Raw genomic sequence first — 15,920 nt, forward strand, 5'->3', positions numbered from 1 at the left:
TGTGGCTGTAATCTATCACGTGAATTTAGTATTGTCCTTCAGGTTTTTTTGAACGCTATACGTGTACGTTCATTGACGTATCTTTTTAAAATATTGCGCCCTTTGCTTTCGCATCCCTCGGTGGCGTTGCATTACAGTGTAGAGAATTGCGGACAGCATACGAGGGTCTACAATCAGCGGAAATATGGGTGCCAGAGAACATATAAACCGTGAGTGTGATCTACTGGACAAACAGCTCCATCTACTGTACGGCTCCGTAACACTTAGCTCCGTGTTCGCAGTGCACGCTGACCGAAGAAAGCAAAATAAAAAATCACCGCCATATCCATAAAGTGAATGATGTTAGAGAAGCTTGCTCAGAGATGATTGGGTAACCTGCGAATCCTCCGTACACATTCCTCTACCATCATATATAGACGTAACAACGTTGTTATATATACAACTTGAAGCGCGCGTCGGCGCCGCCAACCTCAGGTAGCGACCGCTTTCGTCGCTTGGCCGCAGCATCCCGCGCCCGCACTTCTTCGAGGTTCTCTTGCCGCCGCTTCCGATCTGCTTCTGCTTTGCGAGCTCTCAGAGCAGGGTCCGCTCGACAGCGTGCCCGCCACTTTTCTGCTTCGCTGGCCCGCAGCTCCGGGTTTGCTTGACGGCGAGCCCTCTTCGCTTCGGCCTCCCGGGCTTTCACCGCAGGGTCTTGGCGGCGAGCCCGAGCTGCTGCTGCTCTGCGAGCCCGCCGTGCTGCTGCCTTGGCTTCTGGGGTGTTCATGCTGCGGAGTGGTAACGAAGAGTGTTCAGTGAGTGAGCTCCCGGCAAAGAGAAAGGAAGCGTGCCAAATGAGAGGCGCGGCCCTCTAGCAGCCACCTATCTAACTAGCGCACGCGCCGAGGGTGGTGTGCGCCAATGGATGGATGGATAGATGCTATGAGCGTCCCCTTTATAACGGGGCGGTGACAAGTGTGGCACCAGGCTCGCCGTCTTGGGCAGCGGCGCGCCATCTATTGAGCATTCTTGAAATCACCGGAGAGAGCGCAGCTGCGCCTATGGATGGAACAATGCGAACTAGTGTACACGCCGCCAACAACAGACAAGGCGTGAGTATAAGAAGCTTGGCGAGCAAGCTCCTAAAAATAAAAGGGGAGGGATAAGGAGGTGTAAAGCGAAGGGAAAACGCGGCATGCAGACTATGTACTTCGGCGCATACTGTCTTGCAAAGCTTGTAAAGAGATGCCTGTTGGGATCTTTGCGCCGATTGAGTCTCGTGTGGCGGCAACGACTTTCCGCGAACGTGCCCAGCAGCGTCTGTGGCACTGCTTACACACGTTTATATACGTAAATCATTGTTTTCGTTGATCTGCAGCACCGACAAGCTAATGTTGATCCGTCATGCTCTCTCGCGCGTGTGCGATGTCAGCCGTCTGTTTTAAAATGCATATATTGTAGTATTGTTCTGCAAGTCTAATGTTGCAGGCAAGCAACTAAACTGCACGGACAAATAAGAACTGAGGTTGAAGACCGCTTTTGCGGGCGCCGGTCATTTCCGAACTCAAGCACAGTGCTGATCTTGTTGACGAAACAAGTTCACGTCGGTGTATACTTTATTTTTCTTCGTTCAGGTAACTGATAAATTTCATTAAAATTAGTGTTACATCGTTCCCAGAATTGTCAGGGCTTCCTTTTTGCCTGAACAGAGCACCAAACATTGAGAAATCATCGCAGAATGAAGATAAACAACCAGCAGATAGCACCTGAAAGGCTGCGATAGCGACTGGTTTCGTTTTCGCGCCCAACAAAACATAGCGGATCGAGCTGATGGCGTTGTTGACAGATGGCATTGTAGATTTTTAATATAACCTATTTACCGATCTAACTGATAAATTCTTTTTACCAGACCCAGTCTCGACCCTGTACATGTGATACAGTACTATACTCTTGCATAGGTTTTCCAAGGGGATGTTAGAAGTGTTCGATGCAGCGTGCAATTCAATACATATGGGTTTGACTGTCATTTCTTTCACAAAAGAGAAAAACGGAACACTGGCTCACCCACTGTTGGTGGAATAGGAGCAGTAGGAGCACGTGCACCTATTTGGGTGCGAGATATGCTGATGTGCTTTCAGTCGCTTGGCTGTCACAAATGTGCCGCCACACTCCTCACAGTAGAACTCCGGATGATGTGTGGCCGTACCACAGTCACCTGCAGCAGACAAGATTGTGCTACTCTCGCAACAGGCCTCCTCGGTTGCTAATGATATTGTGAAAGCTGCGCTATGGAGATTACAACTAACGCATAATCTCGTATTTGCGACAAAAACAAAACTCACACGCACATTGACGTGTTCATTTTTTTTTGCTTCTCGTGGCTGCTGTAACGTCATGTACAGCTCTGAAGAATTGCAGTAACGTTTTTAGACGCTGGCATTCATACCAGTGCTCACATTCACAGTGTGCATGAATAATTATTACGCATGCACGCATGGCACAATGTGCTATGACGCACAAAAACCAGTAGCCCCGTCCTACACTTAGCATCAAACATAAAGGGTGTGCGCTGCAGTGTGATGTTATTGTGAGCTCCTCGTTGAGATAAAGATGACATGCCGAACTGTAAAAAACCAAGGCCACACACACATGCGGCGGCCTTCCCCTTCCTTTACGTCAGTGGGTAGAGGTTCTCTCAGAAAGCTCTTTGGGTACCTCAAGGCGAGCAAATTTTTATAACGGCTCGCCTTTCTTAGTTTAATTTCAAGCGGTGTTAGGGCTGTTTATTGAGAGATTTATGGCCGTGCACGTACAACTGGGAGGACTGGTCACAAATCGGGAGAGTTGGCAGGTGTGCATTCATTCTGATCACTCGCAGAACTCCAAAACGCTTTTTGCAAAACCCCAGGGTTCCACAGAAACCAATTTGAGAACCGCTCTAGGGAAATCTCTACAGTCAGCTTTTAAGGCGAAAGCCTTAGATGCCTCATCGAACACGCAAATTGACCGTCGGTGTCGACCATTGGCCACAGTGTCAACATCAACATGAATCATGCAAAAAATTATCGTCACACGATTATGTCACCATATGACGTCATCATGGCGTCACAGATTGCCAAAATTCGTTACTACCTATGGCGTGACATGATGACGTCATCACATAACATCGTCACTTGGTAAAAGGTGGACCAATCACGGAGGCAGTGCATAACCAGGTGAGGTTTCGAAAGCTTTCTTTCCGAGGAGGGTGGGGGATGATCAATACATCGAGCGAGAACAAAACGAAGAAGCAAATGGCTTTCATGTTCGAGTCGTCTTAGACGAATGCATAAGGGACCTTGTGAGCTTTTGTGTGCCAAGCTTTTAACCCTTTTGTTTGTTCTCCCAATGTCAGAAGTGCCAGATGTGTCCGCCGTGAACAATCTCTGAAAAAAACCGCACTTACGCGTCCTGCAATCTGAGGTCGTCTCTGGAAACTCAGTACTGGACTTCTCGTCGACATCCTGTGTCTGGGTTTCTTGTGTGCAGGTCCTCGGTAGGCTCGTCTGCACACATGCAACAGAAAAAACTCAAATCATTTAATGAAGTTCAGTAGGGTTGAGAGCTGGGCTAGTTGGTGACATATCATTTTAACATATGGTGTAGTAGCGCAAATTCGACGTTCTTTTGGCAATGATTCAGTGTTCGTAGTTCATTTCTGTGTCGCTAGGGATTTGGGTTATATATGAAGTGCTGCTTCTGAAATAAAATTAGTTGCAAGTGTAGTGAGTGCCGTGTTTCTTCTTGTCCTCTTTGTCCCCGTCGAATCTGCGCTACTATACCATATGTTAAAATGATCAAATCATTTAAACAGGATCAATTTCCGAGCTCAAATTGTGCACGAAAGGCTAACGAAACTAATTTGAATAAATCTTGGCAAAGCTGCAGGGCTGGTGACAGCATAGATTTCTAGCTAGCAGCCTTCTGTTTTCGGTTATCGGCCTTGAAACAGCACCTAAGCAGATGACATTTGCACCTTATGGTTTCACCGTGACACATGTCCAAGCATGCTGCCTCAGAGGTAGCATTTTGTAGTATACGCAAGCTAACAGAGGAACATTAGTTTACGAACAGCAGCTATTTCATTTAGAGACCAAATCCAATAGGGCACTACTCAGTTCGAAATATTTGCTAGTTTCGAATATTCGCACGTACCTGTACGCGGTGTGCGGCGCCATGAAAAGCCACATAGCGGCAGCGGTTGGAACCGCAGGTGGGCTTCGTGCCAGAGTCGCCTCTTTTCACTGCAAGCACGGCGGAAGTGCGTGCGTGTGATTTACCACTCGTGCGCGTCCCAAATAATTACTTCTGAGGTGACAGCGTGTGCAAAGGAGCCGCACTTTATAATAGTGGACATGTGTCCGATGATGCAGCTGTATGGGACGACATTGTCACCATACGCGCCAAGTCTTTGCCAGAGACAAGCATCAACAAGCTTTTCTACGAAGTGCCGCTCATCGTAAGTATGCTGCTTTCTTTGTAATGCCCCGATTGCTAATGGCTGCATTTGTTGATGCGTGAATCAACGTTTTTTCTGGACACACTAGCTTTGTTTACATGCCATGTGTTTATAGAGTAGATTTTGAGGGAGCGCTGTTGCGCTGGCGAGTGGTTTTTACAGGTGCGGCCACGTGAAGGGCCAGTGCTGGTAAAACTTTGAAACCAGCACGATAAACTTGAGAGAAAAAAATGTGGGCGGCTTGCACTAGAGGCACAAGACTGGGTCACCGCGGAGCTGGTGGTCATCTAGCTTGTCATGGTTTGGCTTACCTAAGTTCGTGCTAGGTATTGCTAAATGTTGCAAAGTGGTGCTAGGTTTGACATGATGCTATGCGGTTTTGGCAGGAATATGGCACATGACTAGTTATGTAAATTGTCTACGGAACATATCACGTGAGTAACATAATTTTACGTGGTTTCAGCAGGAACATATCATGTGTCTAGTAACGCGATTTTACCTGGTTTGGTGGGAACGTGTCACATGACTAGATTATACGTAATTTTCTCTCTCTTTTTCTATAGCCACTTATGTCTTATCACAGCCCTATGCGCACTTAACTGGAAAACTCTATAGAAAGTACTGTTTAGTGTTAAAAAAAGTCACCAAATTTTTACAATTATAACTTCTAATTAAATCATGTCGGTGAAAAAGCAAATTAGGATGTTCAAACGTGCCCATTCGCTGGGCAGAGACCCTGACCAGCTCACCAGAGAAGTAAAGTTCTGCACATATTACGTAAACAAAGTACATGAATGTTAAGTTGCTTTTTCTTTCTGTATTCAAGAGGTGCATGTGCTTATATATATGTGTGTGTGTGTGTGTGCGCGTGCGTGTGTGTGTGTGTGTGTTACTATAAAGGTTCCCTACATTTAATGACTCCTGTGTTTCACACAATGCACAGTTGGCAGTCCGCGTTTTGTCCTTAATTTCTTTCTTTGCTTCGTAGCTTGCACAGCATGTTACAAGTTACAAGGACCTGCATACACAGGCTTGCACACGAACCCGCAACAGTGGTCATAGTGCTCGACTGCTGACCTGAAGGTCGCAGGATCGAATCCCAGGCGCGGCGGCCGCATTTTTGTTGGAGGCGAAAGTGTTTGAAGCCCATGTGCTTAGATTTTGGTGCACATTAAAGAACACCAGACGGTCGAAATTTCCCAAGCCCTCCACTACGGCGTCCCTCCTAGTCATATAGTGGTTTTGGCACGTTAAGCCCCAACAATTATTATGTCATATCTATCAGTCATATCTATGAAAACTTCTGATAATTCAAATAAAATCCTTATGTTCCCTTGAGTTTAAATTATCGAGTCTACTGTAGCTACATAGGCGATGATATCAAGGTGCATTCAGCCTCAAGGGTGGCCCATTGCCTTGATAATTGGCTTCTCTAGATTTGCAAGCACCCCACACATGTCGATGAGGAACTAGGTCCGAGGACAGTTTTTCAGACACAATGCGATAAATTTTCATGTGCTGCATGGACCTTTCCTTGCGGATTTTCGCACTAGCTACTTTATACTATGTGGTGTTCACTTCTCTGGTGAAAGGCTGGTTAGGGTGGGCAAATGCTGGCATCTGAAACTTAATACCATTCTCTGCAAGTGTGCCTTTTATTTGAGGAAACCCTTTGTCGACCAGCACTAGATCCCCCGATTTCAAAAGGTGCAAAATTATATTATAAATATAAGGTATAAAATATAATAATATAAGATTAAAAGGTGCAAATGGTATATGGTGGATATTTTCACTGAAACCAGGAAAATGCAAGGGTCGGAATTTGAAAAGTGCAAAATTTCACAGTATGACGTTATCAACGAGTCTGTAAAACGGCTGCCATAAGGTCTTGAGAAAAGCTTATCATGCCACTAGGCGTGATGACCACTAGGAACTTAACCGTAAAGCACCCTTTGTAGTTTGAAAACTTGAGGACACGCTAATGTATGGTGCCTGGTGCCGCACAAGACACTTCTGTGCAGTTTATGATGACTTGACAGGCGGCATAATGCAGTAGGAAGCTTTTGGGGATCATAAATTTATTGGTCGATCATGACGGCCAGTAAATGAGGTGTCTCAGTTTTTCATGCAGAACATTAAGCACTGCGAAGAAGTACCTAGAGCAGGCAGGCCTGTGTACTCCAAAAAGTACTGCCAGAGAACAGTACGACAGATTTAGCCTTAGCTTCATGAAAAAAAAAAAAACACGGGAAGATTCGAGTTCCTCAGGACTCCAATAAAGTTCTTGTCATGTCATGTCATGTCACGGGAAGTTTGCACTAAGCTGCGCAAAGCTTGTGGCAAAGCGAAGCTGGTTGTGCCTCAGCTCATCGTGCTGCAGCACGGGATTCACAACACCGGCGGCAATTAGATCCAGCATGCTTGGCCAAGGAAGCGGCAGCCAAGAGACGGCGACGAGCGGATCCAAAATACGTGCAAAGCTTGCCACTCTGAATTTGTTGAAATCGCTGTCCCTGAGCTATGGTGTAAGAAACTGTGGCGGTTGCTATGGTGACGGTTGCTCCTCGGTGCAGCAGTGGCATGGCTATTTTAGACGCAAAGCCCCTTAAGGCGGGGGCTTTGTCCATCCATCCCTCCCGTGGCGTCCACACCCCCACTGCTCATGTGCGTCCCCTCCCCCCTCTCCTACGCTCCCCCCCTCTCGCGCGCCTCATTCTCTCCTGCGCAACGCCGCGATGAGCGCCCTCCTACGCTCCCCCCCTCGCACGCCTCGGGAGGCGTGCACACGCCCACTGCGCATGCGCGTCCCCTCCCCTTCTCCTCTCCTACGCTCCCCCCCTCTCGCCCGCCTGTCGACCGCGTTCTTCCCTCGCCCTGTGAGAATTAACGGCCAGGCTAGGCTAGAGGGATGCCACGATGCACGTAGCGTTCCTCTTCGCATTCCATGACGCTTTGAATGGATGGATGCAGCTTATGGCGAGGGACTTCACCCCAGCTTAAGAACCTGGCGAGCCAGCTCCTAAAAAAAAAAATTACACCATCTCCCACTCAAGCGAACCATGTCCCCGCTGCTTCGCATCCACACATGCTTCTCTTTAGCGGGAGATGGTGTAACTTTTTTTAGCTCACATGATGCGCAGCTGTGGCGGTTGCTATGGCAACTGCGCAGCAGGCAGTTTTTGTTAGTGGACGTCTCACTGCCAACTTGAACAGCTTCGCTTTTAAAAACAATAGAAGCTTGTTTGAAACGCTAACAACCTCTTCAGTTTTCTGTGCTTTAACCTTTTGACATGCTGTGTACACAATTGTGTACACCACTTGTTTTTGTTAGTTGTATCGACTAGTGGCTAAGAAAGAGCCAGATACATTGAGCTTTGGATGAATAGAATGTCCTGCACAATACATTTGTCCTCATTTAACTTCATTTTGCAGTGTACTGTTGCATACGGTTACTTTGCTGAAGGCACTACCACATTCGACGAGTCGTTCGGTGTGCTGCTTCCCGCAAGCCACATCTAAAGTATAATTTTTCTTTGCTCAAAATTGACATAGCCAAAAACAAATTTGCACTGTATTTCTAGTCTGAGGTTTGATTCTATTAATGCAAAAACAAGGCATGAATGACTTTAGAATAAACAGATATTTAATTACAATTGAATTGGGAATAATTACATAACACACAAATTAGCATACTATGACATTATTTTTGTAGCAATAGAAAATCGAGTGTCTTGAAATAACGTTGTATCGATTTGACGCATTTACAGACAGTTCTTCATAGGTGGCGTCTGAAAGGGTTTAAAAGAATAAATAACAATTGCTCCCAGCTTTCCAAAGACTGGGACCGAAACTCTTGCAATGGATTTCAGTATGTCTACGGCCTTGTCTTGACTACAAGCTGCAAGTGCCTGATGGCCTTGGAAATTTGGAGTGTTTGTTGACACCACCCCATTAATCGGGTCACAAGCTATCCTTGAGCTCATTCGTTGTGCCCCATGCTGCATCCTTCGTATGCTTCATAGGAAGCACAGGCTGACAAAAATCGAATTCAATTGTTAATGTTCCAAGCCCTTCAAAGACAAGATAAATAAACTACTCATTTCTAGCAAGCGGAGTTTGCAAATAAATGGTAGATACAGATACTTTCACTGAAACCAGGAAAATGCAACGGTTGGAATTTGAAAAGTTTGCACAAAGAATATAAATTTGTTGAAGAATACGGCAAAAAAATATCTGAACCACAAAAAATAGCTATCCTCAAGCATGCATGTTCGATTATATTGTTCTGTGAGATTACATTAGTTCAATGCATGTATTTGGAACAGAAAAAAAACAACCCACAAGGTCCCTTATGCATTCGCCTAAGACGACTCGAAGGCGAAAGCCATCTTCTTATTTTTCTTCTGTCAATGTATTGACCCTCCCACGCGCCCCCCTCCAAAAGTTTTCTGCACCTAACGTGGTTTTGCACTGCCTCCATGATCGGAGGCATTGCAAGCTTTCTGCAACTCAGCTGGCTTTGCACTGCCTCTGTGATTGGTGGGCCGATCACGGAGGCAGCGCAAAGCAATAATGTCATGTGATGGCGTCATTGCGCGACGTCACGACCGTGTCACAAATTTTGGCGATCTGTAACGTCATGATGGCGTCATGTGTTGACATCATTATGTGATGACGATTTTTTGCATCACTCGTGTTGACACTGCCGACGGTCAATTTTCGTGTTTGATGAGGCATCTCAGGCTTTCGATTTAATATAATCGTGCAGTATGCCGAAATAAGAAATACCCAGTTGCTTACCTGTGTCTCAGCATTGCAGCCTTGCATACAGCGAAGGAATAGGCTTGGTGTGTCAAATTGTGTTCTCCACTCCCAAGGGTCTGTTTGTGATGCAACCTGCAGAATGTACAAAAAAGATGAAAAAGTGTTGATATTTTTCTACCTGTGTAATGAGTCATGAAACTGCAAATGAGTCAGAACAAGTTACCAATGTGATTATGCGGCACACCCCCAGCTGTGATGCTGCACAGTAAACACTCCATATTAAAGAGACAGGGCGTGCAAACACGGACCCAAGAAAGAAGTCAAGACACCACAAACGCCGACTAACAACTGAAAAGGCGCACAAAGGCTTTCTTGCGTTCGTGTTTGCATACCCTGTCTCTTTAACATGAATACTTACCAACTAGCTCAGCTCTCTTATTCTAATCAATAAACGCACCCTGAGTAGTATTCCACATTTATCAGTGTAATGTTAAAGGGCCAGTAAACAACCCCGATGTCCAAAAATTGTAATGAAGAGAAATATGCGCACTTTTGCCATGTGAACATGCTGCCGCAAGAATTTTGCGAGTACGTGCTATAATAAAGAAGTTACAGGGGTTAGAACATCCGTTTCAGCTGGTTTCAAATTTTCGCGCGGCCTCACCACCCTTCTCCGCCACATGGAGGAAAAGGCGTAGCCCGTCGTCGTGACTCCGCCCACTTCGGCAACGTGACACGACGTCAACAATTGACGTCATGGGCGAGCTCGATCAGTCGCAATGCACTTCCGCTTGCTGCGACTCCTGGTTGTTTACTGTTTATATTGTCGCACGTGCTCCGTAACTTGACGGGCAGTTTTCGGCTCTTCACTATTTTTAAACCTTTGTGACAGTTCACAATGCAGCAGGAATGCATACTTGCTTTCCGAGACGTCGAAGGGGCGCGAGAGAAAGGCCTGGAGAACCCCGCTTGCCGCGCGAGCAAGCGCGACCCGTCCGAGCTACCGGAGATTCCCCTCTCCCCGCTCGATTTGCAGCCGGCAACTGAACAAAGCTTCGCCTCATGTCGAAGGCGAAGTGCGTGCAGATGCTATGCAGTGCGAGGAATATACGCGCGACAACCGCGTGGCCGAAACCGCATCACCAAAAAACAAGGCGCAGTTTCGTAGCGGTGGGTGGGAACAGGAACTGACGTAAACTTGACAACTGTTTGTTGAGACCTGGTTTAGACCAATCGACGAGCTCAGTGCTACGTCAACTTACCGATCGCCGAGTTTGCGTCACTGCGCGTACGAGGAGGATTGGTCAGGCGTAGGAAAGAAGCGCGGGAATTGTTTTTCGAAATGAAGGGTCTGCGCGGCGCTGTAATATTCGGAAAACGTGATCGCCGCGGTCTACTGTACGAATTAGCGAGCTTGTTTGGGGGGTGTAAAAAAAAAGTCGCAGCCTGTTTACGGGCCCTTTAATACCATTGTAAATATGGCATGTCACTAATAAATTCAGCTGAAGACAGCTGAATTTCTGCAACATTTCTTTGTTGGTGCTTGATGATACTGATTAAGTCAAATTTCGTTACAACGAACACCACATTAACGAACATTTCAAATTAACGAACTTTTAAGAAATCCCGTGCCGACTGCTTATAGTTTCAATGTAAAAATATTTCACTACTACGAACTTCAGAGTAACGAACATTTCAGAATAACGATCGTTATTTAATTCCCGTGTAATCTTAACAACACCTCAGTACTACGAATTTATATCTCGAAATGCGAGGATTCTTTCATTTCAGTGTATCGGTCATGGCAGTCGGAGCTGTAAGGTGGCAGACAACGCAGCGCGAAGAGCGGACGCCCTCCCGCTAAAACCTGAGATGGCACGGGAGGAGAAAGACGCGGGCGGAGAATTTTTTTTTTTTTCCCTTCGTTGCGGAGGCGACAACGCATCAGGTTTTGTAAAGGCCCAACCGCATGCATAGCACGCGACTTTCGAGCGAAGGCGACTGCGACAAACGGGCTCCGTCGCGCTGCTCGATTGAAAACTATTGCGCGCACGCAGGCAAATTACGAAAAAGAATTACAGAGTAGATGAATGACAACATGCCAAATTTATTATTGTCTTGTTTGAGATAAAGATGCCATAAAAGCGTTTCGGGACTTCCTTTTTTCGCAATCTTATGTTTAACCGCGGCAGTAGTATCTGCTGTGATCCCATGGGGCGCCGGGAAGCGTACGCTGCCTACGCTACGTCGCACTTTGCAAACTGCGTTATGTTGGGGTTAGTCCACGAGGCGCATCTCGACAACGTTTCCTCTTGCTGTCATAGAACGTTTAAGAAAAGCCGCAGCGCCTCACATCGTTGCTTCGCAGGGAGAAGGGCTACCTCACACGACGACGATGTTGACATTGCAGCAAGCTACCACCGAAACATCAAAACGAACCGTCGATCATAAATAACGACAAAATACGGCCGCTGCCTCGCTCTCCGCGTGAGATGGGGCTGTAAATAAGGTAGTCTATAACTTGCATTCCTTGAAGTACGCGCCGATTGGAAGCATCACGAGCAAATTGCAACCGAAGCAAGGGTCAGAGATGCTGCCATGTTGTTGGATATCGTCATGCTCACTTCCGGGCGACAAGCGATGTTTTCTGGCTTTCCAGAAACCTGGGATGCTATCGCGGAACGATTCTATTTCAGATTCCAATGCCTTTCGTGCTTTTCGCGCTTGGCCAGTGGTCAGAACGACGGTCCGTCCGCGTTATCAGCGCGATCAGCCAGCCGTGTGGAATCGGAAATAGCATCGTTTCGGGATTGCACCCCTGCGACAAGCGACGGCGATGGATGGCCCTCCGCGACAGCAAATCCTGTCGGCCGTCGCTCAAAACTCGCGTGCATGCAGTTGGGCCTTAAAGGATTGCAGTGATGACATGGACGACGATGTCACGGTAGCACGTACCCGAAGATCGCGACGAGTCCGTGTCGACCACAGATGCGTTGGACTACTTGAGGAAACTCCTCATATTCATAGAAAAAAGCGGAACAGCGACCGAAGCGGCGGATAAAAATGCGGACGGTCTAGAATCGTTCGTGACGCAGAGTTTGTGCTGCACCCGTCAAAAAAATGATCACGGACTATTTCAAATAAGCGTTCCTTGTCTGACGTTCACGTGTGCATTGTTGTGAGAAACGAGTTCAAGGACGTACCGTTGCAAAGGTAGGACGTTTGCGTTACTGAAATTCTATTGTTATGGTAAATTTTTGGGCTTTCACTATAACGACCTTTCAGAATAACGAACATTTTTCCGCGGTCCCCTGAAGTTCGTTATACCGAGATTTCACTGGTACTTACCACATAAAACAGTGGCAGGTGCACGATTCTCAATTTTATCATTTAAGTGATGCAGTCTCGGTAATGCCATTGATTTCATGCACAAAATATGGTGATGCCACTGGAAAATTACGGCTCCAAAGGTGCATCAGCAAAAGTGCCCAAAGAAATGGTTTTTAGGTTTGATGCAAATCAATATGCAAAAGCCATAGTGTAGCAGTCATGATGGCTTTCGCTCCCTGGTAATGAGCAAAACAAATATTGGTGTTTAAAAACAAACATTCACTTGCAGATATGTGAAGCGAGCTGTACATACACTTGTCTTTTCCTCCTCTGAGGTGCAATCGATCATGACATCTTCCAGGGGCTGTGCATCCGCAGTAATGCTGTCCACCTTTTGCTGTCCTGCCCGCAACCTGTAATCATAGGTCGCACGTTGAGGAACGTTGTAAGTGGTGGCCTATACCCAACGGAAAGCAGTACCAACACGTACATTTGTGCGTAATGTATGGGTATTTGTCTGAACACACACACTGAGCCTATTTTACAAGCAGCCTCTGCCTGCACAGTATACAAATAAGGCTGTGTAGGCAAATACTACGCGCACACTGGTATAAGTTTCTATTTCCTCATCCCGTAGCCAAGAAATTTATTTAGTTACAACAAAGAGAAGACAATGAAATTATTATAAAAACAGCTACAAAGTTGATGGGTATTACCTCTATGACAGACGTTATATGTATCGCATCTTGCATGCACAGCAGTTATCTCAAATGCACCACTCTGTCCGTTTCTGAAATTTTGTGCTATGTGCCCAAAAGTCCTGTTGCACTAAGGAACAAGCAAGAGTTGCCTAACAGCGCTGTCACATGACACCTTTTACCGAAAGAAAAACCGGACCTTCGATGGGGGAGGGCGGGGAGGGGGGGTTAACAGGAAATTAAAATAACGTTGAGCAACAGACACTATATCAATTCTTCGGCATGCAGTGCCATTTAATGTAACATTGCTTTCATTGAGCCAAATAAACCCAATGCACAAACAAAAGCAGCACACTCAGCTAACCAACTAGCCTAATTACTGACATAAAAGTACCCGTGATTGGAATGACGCTTCGCTTATTACTCTGAATGTGCGGCACTGAAAAGGAACCACAATGCTTTGTCCATAAAAAAGCTCTTCTTTGCGTATGAATCCAACAGGCCAGTGGCATTATAGACACAAAGGAACGTTAAAATGTGCATATGCCACAAAAATGTCGGATATTCATGTACCATACACGCGCAATAATATGCTCCATTCCAATGATCGCTAGACTTGAAGGGATCCAAGAAAGTGGTTGACTAATAGCGTAAGAGTTTTGGCGATTGACGATAAATATTTACCATCGTAGTTGTTGAACTGACGCTTGTAAAACACCCAAAAAATAAATAATCGCGATATTATGACAGAAAAGAAAAAACCGGCCAATGGCGGCCGGTGCGGACCGGCAACCGGCTCGCCATCTGATAAACCGGCCTGGCCGGTCTTAAACCGGAAAGGTGGCAACCCTACTTGAGGCTTGTTTAGAACCCATTTTCACACATTTACTCCTGCCTTGTGCAAATAAAACGATTCTTTAAAAAGCACACATTATGCTGCTTCTCTGGCTGAGTTGCCTCTCATCAGTCAGCAGAAAATACACACTGCCAAGCTTAATTTTACCTTTGATAACTCTTGGAAGTGCCATGCTTAGTACGTCCGTGCACGCTTGGAAATATAGTTGGCTCATAAGCTGGACTTCTCGGGTCATTTGATCTTTTGCCATTGAGAAAATGCTGGCTGCAGATCCTGGCATTCTTGGTAGGCTCCCAGTGGCTCCCATCCTCTCTAAAATGTCCATAAACAGAAAACAAAGAAGCAAGGAATTAGAAGAGTCCAGTAGACTCTCAGTAAACGGACATCTCTTAAATGGAACTGCTGCTTAAACAGAACAACTGCTCCTAATATAATTGGTTTCGTACTTGGATTCTGCAACCCTGCTCCTCTCTCAGTAAACGGAACTGCTCTTAAATGGAACACATTTTCCTGGTCCCTTGAGGTTCCGTTTAACAACAGTCTACTGTACATATTTGCAATATTCACAGTTTGAATGAAAATGCTAAGAGTGGTATTAATATTGCTTGAAAACCCCGTGCTTCATTGAAATCTTTTTTAAAGGAGCCACAAAACTACAACCAAGCAAGACGAACATATATTCACCAATTCCACGCAAAAGAAAAAACAACCGGCAGCTAGCACTACTAGCAAGAATAAAGAAAAAATATCGAAGATTTCGGAATTGACCCTGTGTAACACAGCTTGTGTAAAGTGAATTAGCATTACTGGCGGATGTCAGGGCTTTTCCCCTACCATGAAGCTCGGGCGTTTCCCAATACCATGAAGTCATGTAACGAGGCATTCAAAAGGAGGTTGAATGTGCTGTCAAAAGCCTTCAATGCGGATAGGTGCCGTGTTGTACAGCCAATATGCAGATAGCTGAGGCAAGCGCACAGCAAAAATTCTGCACCGAGGATCACATTCCAGTGCCATCGATAAGTAGAGCATGCAGCTGATTCCGTACAGCACATGCATGTGATTACACTGCGCTTTTCTAAAGGTGCCGTCCCCTGCTTTTAAAAACTGAGTCCTTTGTTTAAAGCGTCTAAGCACGATTACCTCTTCATAGCTTTACTTTACATTTTCTGGCGGTGCACCTCGCATCATTCGTTTTTCAAAGAGAGGCATTGCGTTTCATCAGTAACAACAACATCATGTGCATTGTAGCTTCCAGAATGTAGACGAGGTGATCAAATGTAAACATGGTAGCGTTCACTGAAGGCGTAGCGACATAAACGGAAAAATAAAAATGTGCTAATCGATCTAACAATGCCGTAAACAAAGCGCGGTTGCTTACCTTCTGCGTCGAACAGCCGCAATCCACCGCCGCCGTCGCTCTTGCTCGTAAAACAGCACCGGAAACTTGTAAAAGTGTGTTCCCGGCGAGTTTTTGTAGGTGTTTGAGCAGCCAACTACGCAGCAGTTGTTTCTTGACATCACTGAAGGCCAACAGAAGCATTAAATTGCAATGAAAAACACAAAACACAACTATCAAAGCACTCGCCTAAACGCTCATGGGAACAATGCTCGCCCGAGCCCACCTACGCTTCCAAGCCTTGGTGACAGGCAGCGTTGTTAGTGCTTTGCGCAACGCCTATAGTCGGTTACAAGTGGCGTAAACCACGAAGGGGGTCGGGAGATCCTGACCCCCTTCGTGTTCAGGGTTGGGGTACACCCCTTGAAATTTATCTTTCAAACATCACATATCTGAATT

General features: G+C 46.0%; 1 protein-coding gene across 3 annotated transcripts in view; it reads right to left on the bottom strand.

The window, feature by feature from the left end:
• Positions 1 to 15,920, bottom strand: part of LOC119402122 (zinc finger protein 502) — a 75,647-nt gene that overhangs the window by 32,666 nt on the left and 27,061 nt on the right. For 2 of the 3 annotated variants that reach the window (XM_049418508.1, XM_037669243.2), the window contains exons 2-7: positions 15,504 to 15,645; positions 14,273 to 14,437; positions 12,885 to 12,984; positions 9,278 to 9,373; positions 3,425 to 3,524; positions 2,044 to 2,194 (exon numbers count right to left, since the gene is read on the bottom strand). In XM_049418508.1, the coding sequence (XP_049274465.1) occupies positions 2,044 to 2,194; positions 3,425 to 3,524; positions 9,278 to 9,373; positions 12,885 to 12,984; positions 14,273 to 14,437; positions 15,504 to 15,645 (754 nt within the window). Of the gene's footprint in view, positions 1 to 469; positions 768 to 2,043; positions 2,195 to 3,424; positions 3,525 to 9,277; positions 9,374 to 12,884; positions 12,985 to 14,272; positions 14,438 to 15,503; positions 15,646 to 15,920 lie in introns of all 3 variants that reach the window. The other variant, XM_049418507.1, reaches the window with a different exon arrangement.

This window comes from Rhipicephalus sanguineus, chromosome 8 (assembly GCF_013339695.2).
Source record: "Rhipicephalus sanguineus isolate Rsan-2018 chromosome 8, BIME_Rsan_1.4, whole genome shotgun sequence".
Classification (NCBI taxonomy): domain Eukaryota; kingdom Metazoa; phylum Arthropoda; class Arachnida; order Ixodida; family Ixodidae; genus Rhipicephalus; species Rhipicephalus sanguineus.